The sequence below is a fragment of the Poecilia mexicana genome, unplaced genomic scaffold, assembly GCF_051168715.1.
Source record: "Poecilia mexicana isolate PSO_F unplaced genomic scaffold, ASM5116871v1 scaffold_17, whole genome shotgun sequence".
Taxonomy (NCBI): domain Eukaryota; kingdom Metazoa; phylum Chordata; class Actinopteri; order Cyprinodontiformes; family Poeciliidae; genus Poecilia; species Poecilia mexicana.
The window spans coordinates 27,573,102-27,596,667 of NW_028263386.1; the positions used below are offsets into that span (position 1 = coordinate 27,573,102).

At 40.0% G+C, this 23,566-nt stretch overlaps 1 protein-coding gene and 1 non-coding gene across 3 annotated transcripts; both read right to left on the reverse strand.

Annotated features, from left to right (window-relative positions):
- ano8a (anoctamin 8a) lies at positions 1 to 22,854 on the reverse strand. 2 transcript variants are annotated; one of them, XM_088014542.1, is made up of 18 exons: positions 22,519 to 22,854; positions 18,397 to 18,507; positions 14,209 to 14,341; positions 13,982 to 14,120; positions 13,742 to 13,838; positions 12,674 to 12,790; positions 12,406 to 12,533; positions 10,156 to 10,317; positions 9,249 to 9,401; positions 8,536 to 8,662; positions 8,313 to 8,368; positions 8,153 to 8,227; positions 5,748 to 6,245; positions 5,171 to 5,344; positions 4,870 to 5,061; positions 4,647 to 4,778; positions 4,369 to 4,479; positions 1 to 2,528 (listed from the first exon to the last, which is right to left on the reverse strand). In XM_088014542.1, the coding sequence occupies exons 1-18, from the start codon at positions 22,706 to 22,708 to the stop codon at positions 1,887 to 1,889; spliced, it is 3,237 nt and encodes a 1,078-aa protein (XP_087870668.1). In that variant the 5' UTR covers positions 22,709 to 22,854; the 3' UTR covers positions 1 to 1,886. The 2 variants fall into 2 exon arrangements, with proteins under 2 accessions (XP_087870668.1, XP_087870667.1); XM_088014541.1 differs by having other exon boundaries at positions 5,171 to 5,347.
- trnak-cuu (transfer RNA lysine (anticodon CUU)) lies at positions 9,788 to 9,860 on the reverse strand. The gene has a single exon. It is a non-coding gene; the product is annotated as a tRNA-Lys (tRNA).
- Positions 22,855 to 23,566: the final 712 nt, after the last annotated feature.

Here is a 23,566-nt window from a genome sequence, read left to right on the forward strand (position 1 = left end):
TTTGGAATGTGTCTGAGTTTATTGCATATATGCACTGTCAGCGTTTGTATGAAGGTACATGGTGACACACAGTAACTGACACAAACCAGAAAACTTTGGAGAAACTTTCAAGGAAAAAAAACCCTTTCTTCCTTCTTCTGTCATGACAGGAAGAAAGTACACCCTGTTTCAGCTCTTGGGTTTTATGTATCAGGGTACAATAAAAATCATCTGTTCCTTTAAGAAAATCATTTCAATTTGAATTTCATTTGAATGTACAAAACTGTGTACCTTCATCCACACTGCATGATTCAGCAGGCCTTGTAGAAAAACCATGTTGAGAAACATTGGATTATGCGTTATGGTCTGACAGTTTTGTTTTGGAAGGTGATCAATGTGAAGATAGACAACTTTTCTTTTCTAAATGTTTTCCAGATATGATTACAGTTCCACTTAAAACATTTTATTAAAAAGTTTAATAGTTTTTATCACTTGTTTCAGAAAGTGACTCATGTACAGATATACATCACACACTGGGATTTTTCAGGTCTCTATTTCTACTATTTTTGATGACTATGTCCCAAAGATAATGACAACCATCAATTTAGTATCTCACAATATAAGAAAATTGTGGAGATATTAAACACTGAAAACTCATGGTTCACACCTTACTCAGCTAGTCGACTAATCGTCCATAGGTGAACTTAGTTTTTTCACCAGTGTTTCCATCATGGTTTACTTTTTGTTCAAAATGGAACAAAAAGCTGCTGTTGAACAGACAGAAGAAAAAAACATTTATTTGGACTCCTGAACATAAATTAGACTTATTTTTAGTTTTTCTGGAAAATGTCGATTTTTGGATGCAACATTTTCTTTGTTTTCTAAAAGAATAATAATTATTATAATAGTGGTTTGTTTATATCAACTTCTTGATAAATTGTTGCCACTTCTTTCTTAGATTTTTTAATTATATTGTTTATTTCCTTTTAACTCTTCTTGCAGTTTCTTTTTAAAGTCTGTTTGGCTGTGAACACAACAGTTTGACCTCCGTCACATGAAATAAGTCTAGATTTTGCTGTAATTATTTTTTCTTGGGATTTGGTTTGGTGTGAAATTTTATAATTTTATATTAAACCCAAGAACAAACAGGATGTACTGTTTAAACAGTGGTGGCTGAGCCAATAGGGTAGAGTTTGCCCCTCACCTCCCTTGTGGTTGCCACTGCCTGGAGGCATCAGAACCCAGCAGCAGCATGGTCTCTCATGAAGCAACACCAGCTCCTCCTTTCTTGTTTCTCTCACATGGACATTGAACTGAGTGACATTTATTTGCCTCGTATAGTTACAGTCACTAAATTATGTAGTAAAATAAATTCATAGAAAATCAAAGTTTGGAAAAATAGACTTTTTTCATGGTCACAGTGACTATATCTGACCTAGTGCAGAAGAATCCCAATGGCTTTGAACGTGCATTGCAACTGAAAAGACAGTGAACATGTCACGCATGGACATGTTCACTGCACATGCGTGGTGCTGGTACATGCATCCAGTACCAGCACCAACATGGAGCTGGAAGTTTGACCGACAAACTGCCTTTCTACTGTCTTGGTTCTGGACCCTTTCTGTCTCTGGTACTGTCTCGGATCAGGCTGCACTGTTACTGAACCCCCATAGAATCAGTGACACTTACTGTACAGTTTATACATGGAAGTTAGGTAATTAAGTGTATACAGAGACAGTGGCACGCTTTATGGAGTTGCATCAAGAGTAAAAGCTGAACACTTGCTGCATGTGGTCCTTGTGGTTTAACACCGGAGTGCATCAGTGCTTCTATGCTTCTACATTTTTCATGATCATTTATACATTTTTCTCCCTTCCTAATATGACATTGCTGTGGGTGATCATTTGTTAGGTCTTTGGGTTTTCTAAATCAGTCTGTAGTCTTGATTCTCCTTTATCTGACTCGTTTGAAGGTAATTCCTCTGTGGTTGTGTTAGGTTGAGAGTTAGTAGCCTGGTTTGGCTGCTGTGTGCCATTAGCACACACCACCGTACCCTCTGATTTGCTAAAATTAAACAGCTTCCCTGGACTAAATGTTCTGTTAGGGGATTGTGGCTTCTCCTGTCCACCAGGGGGAGCTGAAGACATCACTGCTGAGCCTGGTGTTCCTCCAGATGCTGCCGCTGGCTCTTTTTTCACTTCAGGTGACTTTAGGAACTTCAGAAATCCAGGCAGCTTTGCCTCGCCTCCCGTTGGCGACTGAGCTGGTGACCGGGACGTCCCAGAGGAGAACTTCCCTTGGAGAGGAATAATCTGTTTGAGCTTCATCACATTGTTATTCCCCAGCAGGGAGCTGGGCCTCTTGGGCTTGTCACCAGGCTTGCTGCCCTGTGATTTGTCGTGGTGGTGCTGGTGCTGCATGTCCGCCTTGTGGTAGTCGCTCTCATGACGAGCTTCTGCCTGCAGCTCGGCCTGACGGTGAAGCTCCTCCTCCTCCCGGCGGCGCCGAAGCTGCTGCTGGAAGTGCTGCTGTGCCTGCAGCTCATGTTTCTGAAAGGTTAAACATTTAGGACAAAGTGACGGAAAAGAAACATTCTACAGAGCAACAGTGTGTTCTACATTCTGACCGCAAACTAAGAGTGTTTTCACACTTGATAGTCTGGTAGACTTGGTTCGACTGGGGACCAAAAAAGCAGTATTTGGTTCATTTTCAGCCGGTTTGTTCTCTTTCACACAGGATTGTGTCAAACCAACCAGACCCTTTGGAAAACCTGTTCACCCTTTCACCTAAGAAACACTGAAGGAAACACCTCTGAAAAAGACACTGAGGGCATCTTCCTTCTTCACAAAATGTGAACAAAAGTGGAGTGGTTGGAAGATTTCTCTTTTGTCTTTGGTAAAAGAGTCATTTCTTCATTTCTGCTAGATGTACATGTTTGTTTTGGATGTATTTACCCAGAATGGATTGTGTTGTAATCCACTTCCTGCGTTTGGAGCGGTATCCAGACTGCTTAGCGTTCATATATGTATTAAAAACGCACCGTAATTAACTTCAACCAAATCGACACCTGGTTCGTAGGCAGACCGGAGTTCATTTTTTTGCTCTGCATCAGTTTGATAACATCCTCTGTTTAGCCCACTTTAATCAAACTCTACTTCCTTTGTGTAGAAAGTCCGGTTTGTAGGTGAGATGTGATTGTGTAATCAAACTCTCACTCTCCTCTCACCGGGAGCGATGCATTTCTGCACATAGCAATAGGAGCCAAAGAGGCTTAATTTTTTTTTCATACATTATCTCTCATATTTGGCAGATATGTAAGGTACACATTTTTGTAAAAGGTACCATTAAGTCATTAGACCCATCACATTTTTTGTTTTGAGCTATTAAGAGGTCAAGGAAAAAATATTTTTGCAAATAAGAGCTTGGTGTTTATTTGGTTCAGCCATAGGTCTCACCTTGAAACTCTCACTAGGAGGCCATTTTATAGGCCCAGTCTGTCTTTCTCATTGTTGAATCCTTAACTCTGACCTTAACTGAGGTAAGTGAGGCCTGCAGACCTTTAAACATTGTTCTGGGTTTTTTGTGACCTCCTGAATGAGTGATTGATGCACTCGTGCAGTCATTTTGGGAAAGTTCACCATTGTTCCATATTTGCGCTATGTGTTGATAACGGTTCTCACTGTGGTTTTCTGGAGTCTTGACACTTTTCAAATGGCTTTGTAACCCTTTCCAGAATGACTGTTTCACATGTGTTATTTAACTTCTTCTGATTTTCTTTAGATCAGAAAAAGTTGAAAGAAGTTAAACCTGTACATTGTCATACAGGTTCTATCGCACAAGGCTTTTTTTCTTAATAAATGAAATTAGGGTTGCACAATTTTAGAAAATACTGTGATGACAATAATATTAATACATTTTATGATCACAATAACAGTGCTTATCATAATCATGTTCAGAACACTGAATATACTAGCCAAAAATGATTGCACTCCAAACAATCATTTGGGATATGAATAATGGGCACAATAATATTGCGATAGCAATATATTTGCGACATATTGTGCAACCCTAAGTGACATCATCACATAAAAACATTTTTTAATTGTTACTCTGATTATTTTGCTCTGATGTTAACATTGTTGTCCTTTGAAGTGTGACAAGAAAAAAACTGAAAAGATCTGAAAAAGGAGCACCGTACAGAGAGCTGACTGACGTCACGCACTGCCACTATTCAAAGACAGACTGGACCACAGAGCATTTCAGGTTAACACACAGCAAGAAACGAAGGGACGTATACACACATATATGCAATACAAATTGGCCAATCAGCAGCCAACAGCTGGTCTGATGTTGGCAGAAGGTCTTTCAAGCTATGACATAGCGATATACCTTGAAAGCTTCCCTTCGTCGGTACTCTAGCTTGGCCATCTCGTCTGCTACCCAGCCAGGGATATCAGGGATGGCGACATGGATGACGTACTTTAGGAGGATTGCAAAGTGCTGAAAACCCACAAGACCACAAAGGGACAAACTCAAGACAACACATCAGAGTACAAGACATTCATTTTCACATTCTGTGTTTTTATGGATAAATAAGTCTTGCATACGCCATAAAACCTACACTAGACAGAACATTTTTAGGTTTAATGAAAGTGTGTAGGAAGTACCTCAAGCAAGACAATGGAGATGATGGTCATCTCTGGGCTCAACCAGGGGAACAGACGCTGAAGCTGGCCACACTGACCAATCAGGTAACAGTTAACTATAATGGCTATCAAGCCCATGGCTTCCATTGCAGTCTGTTGTTGAAAACAAGCAGACAAATTTACAGGGTGTTGAGGTGGAAGCCCGAAAGGCATTACTGACATTTCCAAGCTGGAAGCCACCAACCTGCCACTGTCCGATGTTCTCCACTCTCTGTCCGAACGGTCTCTGAAGGCCAGTGCACAGCTTCAGGGCATCACTTCGTATCTCAATGATGTTGTTGATAAGAGCACACATGGCCGCCAGGGGAAAGGCCGAGGAAAAGAGCACCACGTAGCCGAACTGAATGAACATCTCCTGGTAGTCTTGAAGTGTTCCCTTTTCACATCAAATGTCCCACCACAAAAAGATTAGTCACATTTTTTTAATGTGTACACATAACTGTGAGTAGACATAATTTTGGAGAAACATGTATCAGGAAGGCTACCTCATATGTCTGCATACAACTCTCTATCTCAGCCTGAGTCAAAGCAACGGTTTTGGGTTCCTCTGGTGGATCCATCCAAGATTTCTTGTCATCTTTCCCCTCCCCTACACTCCTTCTCTGGTAGATGGAATCGGATTCTTTTGAAGAGGACACACTGACGTTCTCCTTGGTCTCCTGCTGAAGGAAAAATTAAAAATGATACTTCTGTGCTAATAACTGAAACATCTTTAATGTGTACTTATTCACACATTTCTTAAGGGTCCAGCATGGTCAAGCCAACGTGCCGAAATTGGTTCTCATTGTCGCAGTTGGGTGATGAAAATTACTTCTTTTAGTTCTCAGCCTCATGTCATCCACCCCTTCCTGTTGTAAACTACACATATGATGAAACACCATGACGTATACTGCAGTGGGAGGGGCTTCACAGGAGCTAAGACCAGTGAGTCTTGTGGACCTTGAAGGGTGTTTGTGAAAACAAACCTTTGTCAAGCATTGTCGACTTCTGCCCAACAATGGTGGGCCCTTAAGATGTTGAGAAACCCTGCCCAGTAGACACAAACGATGTTGACCACACTACCTGAGACAGTGATTCACAGTCACTGTCCTCATCACAACTGTCAAAAATACTGGATGGATCCATCCCGTCTTCCACCAGCGTCGGACTGTCCTCCAGGAAACTGTCCTCCACAGCCTGGGTCTCCGTCTTGACATTCTTGTAGTCCACCTTCTCGGTGAAGCTGACTTTCCGATGCTTTATAATGCTGTCGTTCATGTCCCATTCTTCCTCTGAGAGCCTGAAGCCAGCTTTCAGATCTCCTCTTCTCCTTGGTTCCTGGTTACAATTCGTGGCGTGACTGTTTGAGATTCCTCTGGGACTCAAGAAGGAGTAGGATGTAATTGAGGCTTGTGCCTTCCCAAGAGCCAGACGCCCATACTTGAGAATGATGACTTGTAGGAGCTCCCATAAGACCTTTGGGGTGAAGACGCCGAGCTTGCTTTGCTCGTAGAGATATGGCTGAAGGACTTCTTTGATGTTTTGTAGGAATTGGCGGAAAATCAATAGAGTAGCAAGCATCTGAAACGAAAACAGAGACTTTACATACAACATATATTGTTTTATATGTGCATATATGTTTGTTATTATGGTGTATTGGAGAAGGGGTACGGTTAAATACATTATTTCTTCCTACATCTTCTCAGACATATTAAATGGAATTCATGCTTCATGTGTATTGTTATGTGTGATACAGATTATTGATATATGGATATGTGTGCACATTGGGTAAATACTTATTCTTCAGATTTATTTTGTGTCTATTCAGTTAAAGTAGATGTATCAATTGACATAAATTTATTTTAAAAGGGGTTTTTATATGTTCGAACTGTGTTTGTATTCATGTGTCTGTGTGTGTATATGGGTATATGGGTATGTATAGATACACAAAGTCATACTAATGTTAACGTGGATGAACATAAACACATGGAATGAATCATTATGAAAATTAAATGACATGAAATGACATGTTGGATGTGCCTGAAGTGCAAAGTGCTTTGAGTGGTATAAGTTCAGTCCATTTTACCATTTGTCTTTGTACTGTTTATTTGCATGACTACCAACAGTAGAAACTTTAACTAGACTTTTCAATGTTGTTGTGTTGTGAGCTATCAGTGCAGAAACATCTAGATGTGTGATTGTGCAGTCAGACACACAGGAAGTTGCGTGGTTTCCTTGAAACAGCTGCTATAGATAGAGTCACATGTTTTGTTCTTACACTTGGTCAGAGGTAAGGTGCAATTTACAAATTGAAAGTGAAAGATTCAAAATGTAGAGATGTTACAAAGTGGTTTTACCATCAACTTCCTGTTTTCATTATATTTAGAAGAACATTCATGTCTGTTCATGTGTTTGTGTCCATACATTTGAACGGAACTATTATCCAAATTGGCTTACAAATGAAGATAAAAATGATTGTTCATAAAGCTCTAAAGCTACAAAGAATTGTTGGCCAAAATAATCCAAAATAAGTTATTATTATTATTTACATATACAATCTGTAACAGAGGAATCAGTCTTGGGGTGATGGTGGTTCTGAAAGTAAAAGTTTGGTGGTCACATGGCGCTGTGGCTCTGACTGCAAGGCAGCCTCGCTTCTGTCAGTCTGAATAACATCACCTTCCTAAAATAATGACTTCAGCCATATCTTTTTTTTGTCGAAAGTGTTCTGTTTTTTTATTTGTTTTCTTTGCTTTTTTCCCCCAAATCACTTTTTGGCAAAGAAAAAAAAAAAAAAAAAGGACTCAGGCCTTTATTTTAGGAATGTAACAATATTATGTTTTTCAAGAATCAATTTAATCTCAGGGCTGCACAGTTGGCAGCACTATTAACTTGCAGCAAAATCTCAACAAATCTCAACCTGCGGTCTTTCTGTATGTTCTCCCTGTGCATGCATGGCTTCCTCTCACAGTGCAAAACATGACTGGCTAATTAGTCTCTTTAAATTCTCAATAGGTGTGAGTGTGTGTGTCTATGGAGTGTAATCTCAAATAAGATAATGACATAACAATCAACATTACAATAATTTTCAAGTCATAAGATTCTGTTTTTGTTAATATGTTATTTATTATTACAACCAGAGTTCATACACACATTTTTAATGCCAAAATTCCAGAATTGTCATCAGATTTCCAAAACAAAAGCATTGAAAAAGCCGAGAAGACAATATCTAAAGACATGCTCAACAGCAGTCTGTTGAAGTCAGAGGGTTCTGACACTGATGGAAGTTGCAGACTGATTTTAATTATAATTTTAATGTGTTGTGAAATGGTGCTATATAGATAAACTGAATTGAATTGATTGAGTGTACAGGACTGGCTAATTTTTGCCAAAGCTCAAAACTAACTAATATTCCAAAATAAATAGCAACTACAGATTTTCTTTTGTACTACCAATTTCAAATTTCAAATTTTCTTCAATGTTCTTACCTCCTTCAGTCGCTCCATGTCCTTGAGGTAGAATCCAATGTAGAAAAGGCTGAGGTAAGAATTGATGAATTCAAACTGTGAAGAACAAGAAGACATAAGAAGAAATAGAAAACCAAACTATCTTGAAAAGCAAAGCACAAAACAAAACAGGATAACTTACAAAAACCATCTTGATGATCAAATTGTTCTCGTAGGCACTCTGAAGCCTGTAGTTCTCTGGAAGAACAAACAAACATGAAGCATTAGAGAGACATATTCTATTTCCTATTTCTGTTCCTCGTGGAGAAAAGGAGAGTCAGTCACCATCCTCTCCCTTTTTTATCAAAGAACTCGGCTATTATTCACACAAACGGAATTCTGTCATTTGCCAAAATGATTCCTACCCATGTCATTAAGCCAGTAGGCAATCTTCTTATACACTTCATCACATACAGTTACAGTGATGGCCAGAAGTATCTTAGGGATGAATCTTGTGATACTAGGCAGCTCCTGAATCTCCATCACCACTTCCTGCAAGGTGAAGAATATTATTGTGGAATCAGAACTAGTGACAGTCTCATAACTGTTATTTATCACTGTCATGACATGAAAACTGTGGAGGACCAAAACTGACATAATTAAAAATAAAAGCAGAAATTAATAGATTTTGTTTTTCCTTTTTCCTACACATGCATTTTCATCAAGAAATGCATGACCAGCCCATAGACAGGAGTTGAAGTCCTAAGACACCACCCCTCCTCATTTGCATAACAAGGCAAAAAAGCTTTAGGAAAATTAAAACGTGGAGGCGAGGAAATGTAAAAAGAACAAAGGAGAAGGAAAGACAAAATATACATACATTTCTTGATGAAATGCATGTGTAAATTTGACAGATAGTACATTTTATTTATAGTGGTTGTTACGTCTTGAGATCTCAAAGGGCTAGATGACTCTTTGTGTGTCATAAAACTAGCACTAGACACTATATAGAATATGCATATTTTACCTGTCTGAAAATTGAATACTTTAATATTGGATTCTTTATGTTTGGCTGTGGAGCTGTGTCATTACTAGCTGTTTTTGTTTAGCATGGTAGACAGTGGTGTCCAACAAAGACCTGCAGTTGAAGACAGAGGAGCATGGCGAGGAAGACGAAGCAGAGGCAGAGCAGGCAGACAGGCAGGCTGACCAGCCATCTGAACATGGCTCTCTTCCAGGCGGGGTAGTAGAACTCCTCACAGCCTGTTATGGGACTGCACCGCCTCACACCCTGTAGGCACACATTAGAAATGAGATTGTTGAGAAAGACTGGGGGTCCTCTGGACATGATGAAGCAAAGAAGGACTTTCCAAATAACATTATGAACAACCCTGACCATGAGATTGTCTTAGAAAAACAGTGTCTTTGGTCAGAGGCTTTTTCGAATTTGCTGTAATACAGACTGCTACAGGAGCTCTTTTCTGCCAACAGCCATCACTGTCTACACCACCATTTAATTTCCCTTTGGGATCAATAACATACTTTTAATTTAATTAATATGAGCTTCCCTCAAAAAATTAACTTCCATGAAAGAATGAAAAATAACCTAGGTCAGTGTAATGCTTGGTAACATGATCTGTTTATGTGGGCAACACAATGAAACTTGATAAAAGCAAGCGCCCAACGTGGGGCTCGAACCCATGACCCTGAGATTAAGAGTCTCATGCTCTACCGACTGAGCTAGCCGGGCTCAGCTCCCATGTGACCTGTGTGCCTCTTTACCCATCACAACCCCTCCCACCACTGCTTCTTTTTGTGGGGGTATGCAACCTAATAACACCACCCCCCTCACTCCCCACACACACACTAACCCCGCCCCTCCTGCTGCTCTCAGAGCACATGGACCCACCAACCCCATTTCCTGCTATTGTAGGCTAACTCTGTGTTGGGAGGAAGACTGTCAGAGGAAATATCACCAAGACATGAGAAACTTTCAGGGTCATTATTACAGGAAGCCTGTGCTTTATATTGTGAAAAGTTCTCACCCTGAACTGGGGCCTGGGCTCCTCCAAGGACTCGGCGGGGGTGTCCAGGGTGCCCCACCTGTAGGCCAGCTCCGCTTCTCGCCGCTTCCAGCGCTCCAGAAACAAAGTTGCCCAGATGACATTAAAGAGAGCAAAAACCACACAGCAGATATCCTGGCTGGTCTGTGTGGGGACAAAAGGTTGAGTCAGTCACTTTACGCCACTTTAATTGTAAAGCAGTGAGGAGGATCCATCAGTTTTCTTTAGCATGACAGTGAGATTAATACCTGGTAGCAGTCATAAATAAAGTAAAATCAAATTATTGATTTTTAGTAGTTTCCACCCGAAGATGTTCCCCTTTCAATGTGTACTTTTTGAAACTTTTCTCTGTGAAAATATAAAATCTGAGAATGACTCTACAGCACACAGGAGAAAAACACTAAAAACATGGATTTCTGTTCATAAACTGAAAATGTGTTGCCTTTTTTAATAAGTATATGTATTACAGTAATGCTGGCTAAAATGTTCTTTGCATGTCAAGTCTTTGGTCATGCAAACAAAGTACAGAGTGGAGGTCATCGGACTTCTAGTTAAAAAAGGAAATGACCTTGCTATTATTCACTTGTCTGCTCTCTTTGCACATGTCATAAAGCGGTGATTGTGAGGTGGTGAGGATAAACGCTGAGACCCAGGTTATGGTGATGAATGTTGCTCTAAACCAGGGGTCACCAACTCCAGTCCTCAAGGGCTACCATCCTGCAACTTTTAGATTCACCTCTGCTCCAAAATGTCTGAATTCCCTCACCAGCATTCATTTCTCTCTGCAATAAGCTGGAAACAAGCAGTTTATTTGATCCAGGTGTGTTTGAGCAGAGACGCATCTAAAAGTTACAGGATGGTAGCCCTCGAGGACTGGAGTTGGTGACCCCTGTTCTAAACAGTCCAGTCAGGCAGCACAGCAGGAACAATAGCACACAGCTAATAACTGGTAGCAACTGACAATTGGTGACTGAATGCAGGAGCTAAGGCTAACCAGGACTTCATACAGTACGACTGGAGAGCTAGGAAGAAGACGTACAACAAACGACAAGGACCCAACAAGAGACAAAGACAACAGGTGGGACTAAATACACTGGGAGGGTAATCAAGGAATGAGACACACCTGATCAATCAACAGGGAAGACGCAGAAACAACAGAGACTCACAGGACAGAAACTGAACACAGAAAAACCTTAACATAAATGCACAAAAACACGGATCATGACAGCACAGATGTAAGGTGGCTGTTTTGCAACCCTGAAAAAACACCTAGAACCGCCGGTTCCTTATCTTTGCAGAAGTTCCTCATTTCCTGCAGGAAATGAACTTATGAACTTAATTTTTCTACCTACTATAAATGCTGCAATGTACATGTTTCACTTCACCCATCAATATGTCTCCAAACTATGCTCTGGAAGTATAAGGTCAAAGGGGAACATAAGAGGGACATACGGTGGAATAAACAACAAGAGTATAACTATTAAGCAAAAACAATATAATCAATAAATGCAAAATGATTCTTAATATGATGAATAGTATGAGTAAAATAAATATATGGGCACATAGGAATAAAAGTTGAATGTAAGATAAGTAAAACAAAAATAATAATGCAGTGATTATTATTATTTTCCCAACACATATTGAGCAATAAAATCAAATTAACTGCAGATAACATATGAACTTCTTTTAACAGAACTTCACTTAACTAAAATGGTGAACTATTTATTTATTTTCAATATGATAGCAGTATAAAGAAACAGACATGAACAAGTATTGCAAAAGACATATTTTTTGTACCACAATAATCTTAACATGCCCGAAAAGGAATAGGAAGAAGTACAAAACTTATGAACTCCTACCCGATAAACTTACCATGTTTTGAGGTGGACCCTCATTATTAAATAAAAAAAAGAAAAATCTTGACATAGTTTAATTAATTTTCCATTTTATCTGTTTTTTGGGGGTATTTTTGCCATGGACTCGTCGTCAGACACACATATATGTACATGCATACATCCATACCCACACACACTCTGCGTTAGGCTCAGTTTACCTATACAGATTTGTGCTAAGTCTCACCAATATTTCTACAGCTAGTGAAAATGACCTAATTTTTCTTTTCAAATTGTATTACATTTTGACTTTGTTTTAACTCCTCATTTAACTTGTTCCATAATTTTACATCATGAATTGAAATACCCTCAAAAGCTCTCTCTTTAAGGTTTGTGATACCTGATCATCTTCTGCTAGTATCCAGAGCAGAAAGCCAATGACGGCAGGGTAGAGCATGGAGTTGGTGTAGAAACCCAGCCAAGCAAAGTACATGCCGATCTTCACTCCAAAGTAGTCACAAATGTCATCTGGAAATGATTTATTAGACATAACTGAGGATATTCAGCTTGCTTTAAACAACTCCCACCTTGAGTTAGCAGAAGTGGACCCGATTTCAAGGAATCTATTCAGTATGAGGCATTCCATGTCATCCTCCAGTATTTCTTACCGAGGGGCTGCCTTTCACACACAGCCTGGACCCACGAAGTCATCAGCTGGTTGAGTATTCTTTGTTCATGAAGAGGAAACATCTGATGGATCACTCCCCGAGCGATTAGCTCTGGAACTAAAAGTACAGACAACGGCTGAAACCAGAGTTCCCAGTTCGATGCTTGTTCCCAGTTCCATCACATAAACTCATAACCAAATCAATCAAAGCTTTTGGGGTTACAATGTGGCAAGATGTGAAAAGCTTTGGGGTATGTAAACTTTTAAGATACTAACAATGCTGTAACTTTTTGTTGAACTTTTTTAGCTCCTTGTCCAAAAGTGCCACATAAATATGACAAGGAAAAAACATTGAATATATAAAATTTTTACCTGCTCAGCAATAAACTACACATGGGACATTTTAGTGAAACAAAAAGTAGTAATTTTTGACAGGAAAGTATCTATAAATCACTGATAAAAAAAGTTTGGTACTTATTAAAATTGTAGAGTTGTCGTATAATGACTCAATTTATTGTCTATTTTCAACAATAAGAAGATGATTTTGGATTTTCTTTGAAAACTACTTGATATTGCCAAAGTTTAGTAAATCAACTAAATGCAGATTTTGGTGAAATCATGTCTGCTATATAATAAAAGTTGCTGGATATCAATATGAAATTAAGAAACAAAAAGAAAAAAAACATGTATATTATAAGATAAATACTTTGTAATGTGCCTAATGTTTTCCATTTTTAGAACATTTCAGTTTGTAAAAAATTTACTTTTTTAACTGAAAAAAAAAGTTTTCATTTGGATCATCTGCCTGTCCTGGGCCCCTAATTATATATCAATCAAATGTTATTTGCATAGCACATTTCAGCAACAAGGCAGTTCAAAGAGCTTTACATCATAAAAACATATACCCTGCTTGCAGCCATGATCCACACAAAATTAGCTTAGCTGCTGCAAAAGTGGCCCCCAGGCCACACTTTGAACATTAACCCCTGCATTAAGGGATAAAACCAGAATAAAGGAATGAGAAGATGCAGAGCGGCCTGGAAAATGTAGATGATAAAAAGCATCTCACTTATTGGCTGCCCCTCCAAGAAGTGGATATTGTGGAGCATCTCCCCCTGTTTGGCACGCAGGTTATCCAGCCAATACTTAATGATGCTCTGACGTTCCTAAGCACAACAGGCACACATGGTTTTATGGAATTTAATAAAATAACACCTACATTTGTACATCCATTTTTCTTTTACGAAGACCTGAGTTACATTCTAACACTTCCAGGTGACACTGATAACGAGAATCCCAGACTTTTAACCTGCGAGGTGAAAAAGCAAAGCTCGCTTTCTATGTTCTCATAGATGTTGTCTTCCTCACAGGAGAAGCGGCGCATGCCACCACCAAACTGTGGCTTCACAGTCTTGTACATGCCCATCTGCTCGGCTCCTCGCAGCAGGCTGTTGGGGGGATAAACAGCAAAATTTTATTTCCATCTGAAATAAGAGACTATTTTTTCTTGTACCTGTGAAAGAAGTTGAATCTTACTTTTCAAATGTTATTGCGATGAAGAAGGCGTGGGTCTGGGTGTGTTTATGTTGCCGGACCTGGATGCTGACCTGTGGGATTCCAACACGAATTTGATTCAGGAGCCACAGCAGAGTGTGGTCATCTATTGTATCTGGGGAAATTAGAAATACATCCATTTGAAGTTCATCAGCATGTTTTCAATCATCTACTGTCCAAAAACAGAAGCTGTGGTAAAGTAGAAGTTTCTGTGTCTATTCTAGAGATGCTTGACTGGACCAGTTGTTGATCAGCTGATCTAAAACTAAAAATCACATCCTTTGTGTGATCAGTTATTGCAGTATTGATAATCTGTAGATTATCTTTTGGATAAACCAATTAATAACTGGTTTGTATATGGTGCTAATAGGATTCTGTTTACTCAAGTTAAACAGAAAACTTGATTATTTCAATAATTAATTCATCACAATTATTCCAATTAATCATTTCAGCTCTAATTGTGTTTTTAGCCCAGTTCTTGCATGGAATCTCAGTGGTGGATCCACTTCCGCTAATCTGCTGAAGCGCTAACAGCAGAGCTAATTTTTCATTTATTGCCTGAAGCGTTTTTGCTCATTTGTAAAATGTTTAGGGCAGTTAGCTTCCCGTAAATGAGCTGTTCCAGATAAATATGAAAGCGCTAATTTAATTTAATTTAATTTATGGTTTTGTAAACTTTTAGCTGAATAAAGTTTAAAATCTGTGTTGAAGCTTTTATTAGCGACTGTTAAGCATTCTTCAAGTAGTGAGATGTTTATACATGCTCTTATTGTGAGGGAAAAACTACTTATGCAGAAATGTATCCATCCATTTTCTTTACACCCTTGTCCCTAGTGGGGTCAGGAGGGTTGCTGGTGCCTATCTCCAGCTAACATTCCGGGCGAGAGGCAGGGTACACCCTGGAGAGGTCACCAGTCTGTCGCAGGGCAACACAGAGACAGACATTCTAATTAGGAGGACTAGGGACAATGTAGACAGACCAATTAACCTAACAGTCATGTTTTTGGACTGTGGGAGAAGATGGGGGATTGAACCAGAACCTTCTTGCTGCAAGGCAACAGCTCTACCAGCTGCGCCACTGTGCAGCCCTGCAGAAATTTATTTAATCTTAAATTACATTTATTCTGTACCCAGAATGCATAGCTGTAGACAGATTAAATACTACTTGTGTCCTCCATGATTTCTGAACAAATCCCTACTGTGGTCAACAAGGCAAGCTCAGCAACAGCGTTAGCAATACTCAAAAACCTCTTACTCTTATAATTAGGGCTGAAACGATTCCTCGAATGATTCGAGTACCTCGATTACTAAAATTCCTCGAGGAAAATTTACCTGCCTCGAAGCTTCGTTAATTTATGTTTTATTAGTTAGCGCACCGTGTTCCGGCCGGGACTTCATTTGCGTTGCGCGGAGTTCTCACTTCCGCCTCTGAGTTGTTGACAAAAGCTAAGTCTCAGCGGCATAAAGTCCAATCTTCAAGATTGGCCCGTGGGGATTTTATTGATTGATGATAATGCCCGATCTTAAAATGACTGGGGGAATGCCTGGAGTACGGCAGCATTTTTCCTCCGGGGCTGCTGGTTGAAAGCGAACGGCGGGAAGAGCGCTGAGGTGAGCGGATAGACTGAACAGGGCGGGCGGCTGAGTAGCTGATGCTTACCGTGTAAATGTAGCTTTACCGACGAACCGCACAATAAATTTCATATCCCGGTCTGAAGAAACGGGTGGCGGAGCGCATCGTACATGGCTGGTAGATGAGTTTCTGAGTGTGACCAGTGAAGGTGTCGTAAATATCCCGTATTGCTTCCCCCCGTGTTCGTCCCCCGGTCTAACGGTTCGTCAGTCCGCTGGTCTATTTCCTCCCCTCCACCCCATGTTCGTTCATTCGCCCTCTCCTCCCACTCCAGGCGGCATTTCCCGTATTTTCAAACCCAAAGCGTGACAGGTTAGGTGGCAAGGTGAGTTTAATTAATCTATTAAACTCACTCAAGATGAATACATAAACTAAAAGCTGGATTGTAGACATTTTTTATAAGCATATTTGTGAGCCTGCCTCTTTGTTATTAAATTCAATAGAATTTCAGATTTTTCTATAACTTTTCTTCTGGTTAACTTAGAAAGTGAGCTATTATTGTTACAGGTTAGTTTTCTAAACTACAAAAAAGCAACTGTTAGGGATGCTCAAATATGAAAAATTGGACTGACATTGATATCTGATAGTAACACCGGTATTATGCCAGATTTACCAATATTTCCAGAATTTTTTTTTATCCGATTACTCGATTAATCGTAAGAATAATCGATAGATTACTCGATTACTAAAATATTCGTTTACAACAGCCCTACTTATAATTATTTATGAGTGAAAGTTCTCTTCCAAAGAATAACTTCCTGAAGCATCACTGTACAGGTAGGTGTGCACTAACAAATCTGACTCTGCTCATGGTAATACACATACACGGACTGGACGATATGTCCAGTCCGTGTATGTCGTCATTTACATGGACTGTAAATCCATTAACATGGATTTACAGTCCATGTAAAAATTACAGTCCATTTTTCTACCTTCAACAGAAGGATACAGTACTTAGGCTGTATCCTAAATACAAAACCTCAGCGTAAATCCATGTAAATCCATGTTAATGGATTTACAGTCCATGATCCTAACAGGATGTGTTAGGATCCTAAGATGTGTTAGGATCCTAATAGGATCTGTTAGGATCCTGGGTTGTTGAGTTGTGGTCGCAAACTTTGACACTGAATTCAGTTGCTCCTCCACCCTTTCTCTAACTTCACCATAAAGTGTGGCTGTGTATGGCTATGTGTGAAAAATCTTCCCAGCCAGGGATTTTGAATCTATGGTCGATGACTGACATAATTTTCCTGAAGCCCCTTATTTCCACTGAAGTAAACATCATGCCTTTACCATGGGCTTCTCTTTTGACACGACTGGGTCGAGGGTGATGCTTCAGGGACATGTTGGCTTATACATTCATGCCAACATGCAAACTTCATCTTGCTTCATCTTTTGACTCTCAGAATATTCTATCAACAGGAAGTACTTCAGATGATGGAACAGATTGATGTGTTCCTGCTGCTAAATGGCACGACTCTACTGCACATTGTACAGCATGATGAAACCTGAAGTTTATAGAGATCTGAACTACGTCGACACCGCCAAATTAATCTTTCCTCTCATCAATATTCTGTCTGCTTTCTCTTTGCTTGTGGAAGCTGGGGGCATTCCATTTTTGGCTAAAACGTATCACATTGGAGCTTAGCATAGCCTAGACCAACCACCTAGCACAACCTTCTAGTGCTGGGCACGGGTCTGTCGTGTACATCATTACTCAAGTAGCCAATGTGTTGTGGCCAGTGGCGGTTTCTGATACGAGCGACATGGGTCGCCCACAGTGCGCCATCTTGGGTGGGCAGCATGAGCCCAGGGCGCCAAACAGACCAGGACTGCCTCTGGTTGCAACTCTTTCTGTTCAGCTTGAATTGGTTGTGGAATAAATCAGACATACTGTGATTCCTTTTGATTTTTAACCTGATAGTTCTGTAAATCTGGGATCTTTCTGTAATTGATTTATTTTGATATAAATATTTTATTTTTGAGATAGTAGGCTGTTCAATTGATTCTGAAAGGTAATTTCTAATCAGTGCACACAGAGTAAGGTTGAGTAGAAGCCATTTCTAACAGCACTAATATGCTCACTCGTGATAGGTGGTACTGGGGGATAAAGGTCAGTCAAGCTGAGTTCCATAATTTCCTCATCTTTCATAGAAAAAAAATATATATTTTACACGCCGTCCTTTTAGAAACGGTGTCTGAGACAAATGTGGCAATTGTGTATTCAGACAGAAATAATAAATGTTGACTTAAGCCGCTTATCTGCCCATAAGTAAACAGCGTGCTCTGTTTAAACAGCTCACATATAACAGGATGTGCTCCTTCACGCTGCATGTGTATGGTGGCTTAATGAAATGCTTCAAGTTCACATTGCTGGCCCTTTCATTAAAAGGAGACAGCAGAAAAAACAGGTGCTGTTAATGGACAACTTTTAATATCCTCCAAAGCACTTCACTATAAATCTCTGACTAGCTACCAGCGCCTTCTCTCCTCACTGCAGGACAAACATGGAGGACATGTCAGAGCAGAGCGTTTACCTGGAAAAGTCATCAGGATGTCACAGTTTTGTGTGGGAACCATCTTTAACCAGGACTTGCGAGAGTTGATGTAATGTCTGGCCAGCAGAAGTCGTTTCCCGAACAGTTTATCTAAGAAAAAGAAAGAAAAGAATGAGTCTGACATGGAAGGATAAAGCACATAAAAACCGTGAGTGTATGCTGATGAAAGACAACATGTACCAGACAGGTGGTGGTATTTATCATTGTGACAATCATGACCACAGATGACTGGCTGTTTGTTAGTAGCACTCTGCCACTCATCACTAGCTGCATTTCCATTGACCAATCTGACATTTCACGTGTTTCATTGAGGACGTGTTTTTTGCTTAAAAGTTTTTTCAGCTAGGATGAGAGGTTTATTGGTTGATGTTGCAAAACTGCAATGGAAACACTTTTTTCACATCACATGAGTAACCAGATGTTACTACTGGCACAAACCATGAAGACGATGACGACGACAGGAAGTAGTTGGAGGACGACAGCACTGCATGCTTTTTAATGCCTTATCGCTTGAACAGAGTTATTGACATGTCATTTTAGTTGCGTTTCATATTTAATGGAAACACCACAATTGTGTGTTTTTTCTATATTAGCAGAATCCTGACAAAATTGTGCGCATATTTGTAATGGAAATGCAGCTACTGATGTTATTTCTTCTGAATATTTTATTTTTACTCGTTCCTTTTTTCAATTTTCACTAAACAAAATAGCAGAAATATCCTAGATAAGCATGAATCTGCTGCTGTGGTTGAATGACTGAGCAAATATTGTGTACCGACAACTAATTTGCAAACTGAGTGGCATGCAAACAGTCTCAAGCAAACTCTCTTTTCAAGTCTGACTCCAAAAAAAAACATCATTGGTGTTATTTTTAGTTTGCCTCGTACTGCTCATGTGGATTTTACTCTGACGTGGTGGTGGATGTTAGAAGACACAAAGTTTCAATACATAATTTGTAGCTTATCTGTCAGCTGAACCTTGCACAGGACTCCCAATACTTATATGCATGTGCAGTTAACTGCGGGTTGTTTGTCATGGATGAAAAAGCATGTATTGATCACATGTAGGTCAGAGAGAATTGCAGAAGTTGTGAAAAAGAATGATCAGCACTCTAAATATTAACTCTTCACACAAATTTGATGTATTTGCAAACAGAACCGTGTGATATAGTTAATTAGTTTTGAAGTGTATCACAGAAATATGTGTAAAAAAAATAAAAAAAAGCTAAAATCCCAAAATACGTGTGCGTGTGTGAACATGGTCAACAGCCATTCTTTCTGCCTGGTGGTTCTCAGTGGGTCACACTCTGCTTCCTGCTGAAGAAGTAGCTGCAGTGACTGACCACTCTCCTAATTGTTCACTGAATTATAAGGTGACTCTCTCAGTGTTTGTGTGAGCTTGGATTTTTTATGATCAAACCCATCTCAGAAAGTTCTATCCATCCCAGCCTTTAAAAAACAAATATTTTGGCTTTGTGAGATTTAAACTAAAAAGGTTAGGTAAACCTGCTTTTTAACATAAATAAATCAAGGAAGTCATAGTTCTGCCTTGAAATTTGCTTCTCTAATATAAAACCTTGTTTAAATAGGCAATAAATATACAGCTTAATGAGAGAAGAAATGCTAAGCTACTAATAGGGGCACCCAAAAATCAAACCTGACTTCCTTTATTTTGGGAGACTGGTGATCGGCTGATAGTTGCATGTGAAGGCGATCTTATCCACCAATCTTTGATACCTCCATAAAGGTTTGAAAATCAATCAAAACCAATAGATCAAAACCAATAGTTACCCTTTCGCCCCATTGCCATCTTATCAACTTTTTTTTTGCAATATTTAGCAACTTTTCGGACAAAAAAATTGCTATCTGCCAACAGGTAAATCAGCAAGTCAGTTTTTTTAAATATTGGTGAACGGCCAGAAAATAGCAACCAGTGCACCCCTACAAAACAACTCTTTAGTTATCATTTAAAAACTTACAGCTATATGAAAAGGTCTAGGACCTGTGACAACAACTGTTTATGAAGTTCAAATCAAATAAGAATAATATTTGGGTTTAAGTGGCATCAGTGCTCATAAATGTTATGAAATATGAGCTGTTGTCTCCTGAAATATAGACACAGAACCGTCTTTGTTAGAATGGATCCATCAGAATCTTATGTCTTCTTATCGTATCATGGCACCAGTTCGTGTGTGGGATGTGTTAGGCAGTTAGTGAACATTTCATTCTCAAACTCTATGTGTTGGAAGTTGGAAAAATGGGCAGTAGTGTCCAGGTAGTGACTGTCAACCAGTGGAACAGGAAGAAACAGGAAGGAATTGTAAGCTGCCATCCAAAAGACATCCTACTGCTGAAGAAGTTAGTGTTGCTTCTGCACAAGATGTATCAGAATAAACTGTGAATATGAGGCTTGTTGTGTTGTAGTGTGAGGGCCTGCAGACCAGCTGCAGGCCCTCAACAATGGAGCTGTGAACCATGCAGCAATGGATGAAGGTGACCTGATCTGATGATTGACGGGGTTTTTTTTGCATCACCTGAATGGTTGGATGAGTGTGTCGCTGACCTGACACCAGGAAGCACAATGAGAAGAAGGAAAGCCAAGCCTATACAGTGTGATGCTTTGGTCAAACAGTGTGTTGCTTTGCTGTGAAACCTTGGGTCAATGTGGATGTTACTCTGACACCAACACATTGTCAGATACACTTGTTCTTGGAGGTGGTATTTCCTGATGGCTCTGGCCTGTTTCAACAGGATCATACTCCCTGACACTAAGTGGTAATGCTTCAGGAATGGTTTGAAGACTGACTCCAAATTCCCCAGATCTTAGTCCAACAAAAACTTTTGGGGTGTGACGCATAAACAAGTTAAATTTATGAAGGCCCCATCTGACAATTCCCAGAACATAAAAGATGTACCCCTAAGCACAGCTCCATCTGCATGGCTTCAGGGTTCTAGAGGAGTCCAGGTCGCAGCATGTCAGTGCTGGTTTGATGGAAAAAGGAAAACCAAAATGCTACTAAGCAAAATATTACCAACAATGCTGATAGTCTTATGTCTGATCAGTGTAAATGCTGTAAATTAGACTGTTGCCTTCTGATTTTGGTCAGTACTGATGTTTTTTTAGATTTTGTTGGGTGAAGTAGCCTTAATTTAACAGCTGTGAGAGACAGGGAAGACATATGGCAAAGATCATCATGACGGGACTCAAACTTGTGACTAAGGCCAAAAAGGTTCATACATGAGTCGTGTTTTGCCCCATACCAATTTTTTTTATGTCTGAAAAGTCGCTAAATATAGAAAGAAAATTATTAATTACAGAGGTAGATAAAACCAGTAAGATCAGTTTCACTTGTAAATATCGGCCAATCATCGATTTTCCAATAAAGAAAACTGGTTTATCAATGCACCTAGCCTGTATATTTGATCTAAACATGACCATTGATTGGATTAAATTGCAATGAAATTGATAAATCCAGAAAATAAAAGTCATATTTCATCCAAATATGACTGAATATAAAATTGACCTGTTTCTAACACACTTTAAAGTGATTGGTAAATTTGAGTGGTATAAATAGAACGAATTGAGTACAGTTGAATTATTAACATGAAATAAATTCTAAAAATGTAACACACTTTACTATCAATATGTATTATGTCGGCATTTGATTTTGAAAAGAAATGCACCAAACCAACAAAACCCTGAAACATAACAGCACACAAATCACTGTATAGGTTATAAAACCAGCAGCATTTTCAGTGACTCTAACTAATCAGATAACGACAGAGCAGGACTTCAGAATGCATCCTCATTGGACGGTTCTCCAGACAAAAAGAGCTGGAACATATTCTTCTTTTTTACAGTTTAACCAGTAATGCAGCAGCAGCATGACATGCCTCATGTTTCCTGAATGCACCTGTGGTTCCAGCAGGCCCGTCACAGGGAAACACGCAAAACCAAAAACCTTGGGCCAAGTCATCGAGGCGTCAGTGATGCTTCACAAAACCCGGGCACGCTGGCTTGTAAATCTTCATTTTCAATCACACGAAACACAAATACGTAGCTCCTGCTTGCTGTCAGCGGGGGAAAGGGTGGGGAACTCACCGAGCACCCCGGCGGTTTGCTGCTGCTGGTTGCTGGTCCTGTCCTGGTGCTCGCTGGGCACCGTCCTCTCCGTCTTCTCCATCCTCTCCCCTGCCCCGTCTCTACCGTCGACGTCTGCGGCGCCGCTGCTGCCGTCTGTCGCAGAGTCGGCATCAGCGGTCGCCTGCGTATTGGTGCCCAAAAACTCCATTGCGTGAAGGAAGACGGCCGTCAGAACCTGGAGTAGGCTGCTGTTAATACATGGCTGCTGGCAGTAGGAATGACAGCCTGGTGTGTGTAGCAGTCAGGGAGGAGAGGGAGGAGCACGAGGAACATAAACATGTCATGTAGCCGCACGTTCTGCGTACCAGTCGTGACTGCGTGACGACACAGACCGTGGACACCGCGCACGGGCTACAGGTTCATACAGAAAATGGGACATGTCTCTTCTAGGTAGGCGTAATTATTGCTCAAATCAATCTAGTGGGAATATCGCTTTGCTATATGTCTGCATTATCCGTTTTTCAGTTAAAACACATATTCTGAATGCGTGTGATAATTCACCAAACCGTTAAATATAAAGCTGAAAACAAAAGTTTACATAAACCAAATAAATATACGTTCTTTCCCCTCACTGTCTTAAGTTAAATCTTCTAAACTTCTCGTTTCAGGTCAGTTAGAGTTACCAAAATTATTTCTGTTGTCATAAGTTGTGGTTGGTGGGTGGTGAGGAGAGACGCTGAGACCCAGGTTATAGTGATGATGAAGGTTTTAATGATGATGCTCAGTCCAAAACAGGCAGCACGGCAGAAAAACAGGCACACAGCCAAATACCGGTAGCAACTGAAACACCGGACTGAAACGAGAGCTAACGCTTTCCAGGACTTCACAGTTCTACTGGAGCGAACACAAGACGTGACTTAGACACTGACTATGACACATACGACGAGGATCCGACAAGGAACACAGACAACAGGTGGGTTTAAATACACATGGAGGGTAATCAGGTAAGTAGACACACCTGGGAGACAATCAACGGGGAGGACAGGACAGAGACTCACAGGGAAAC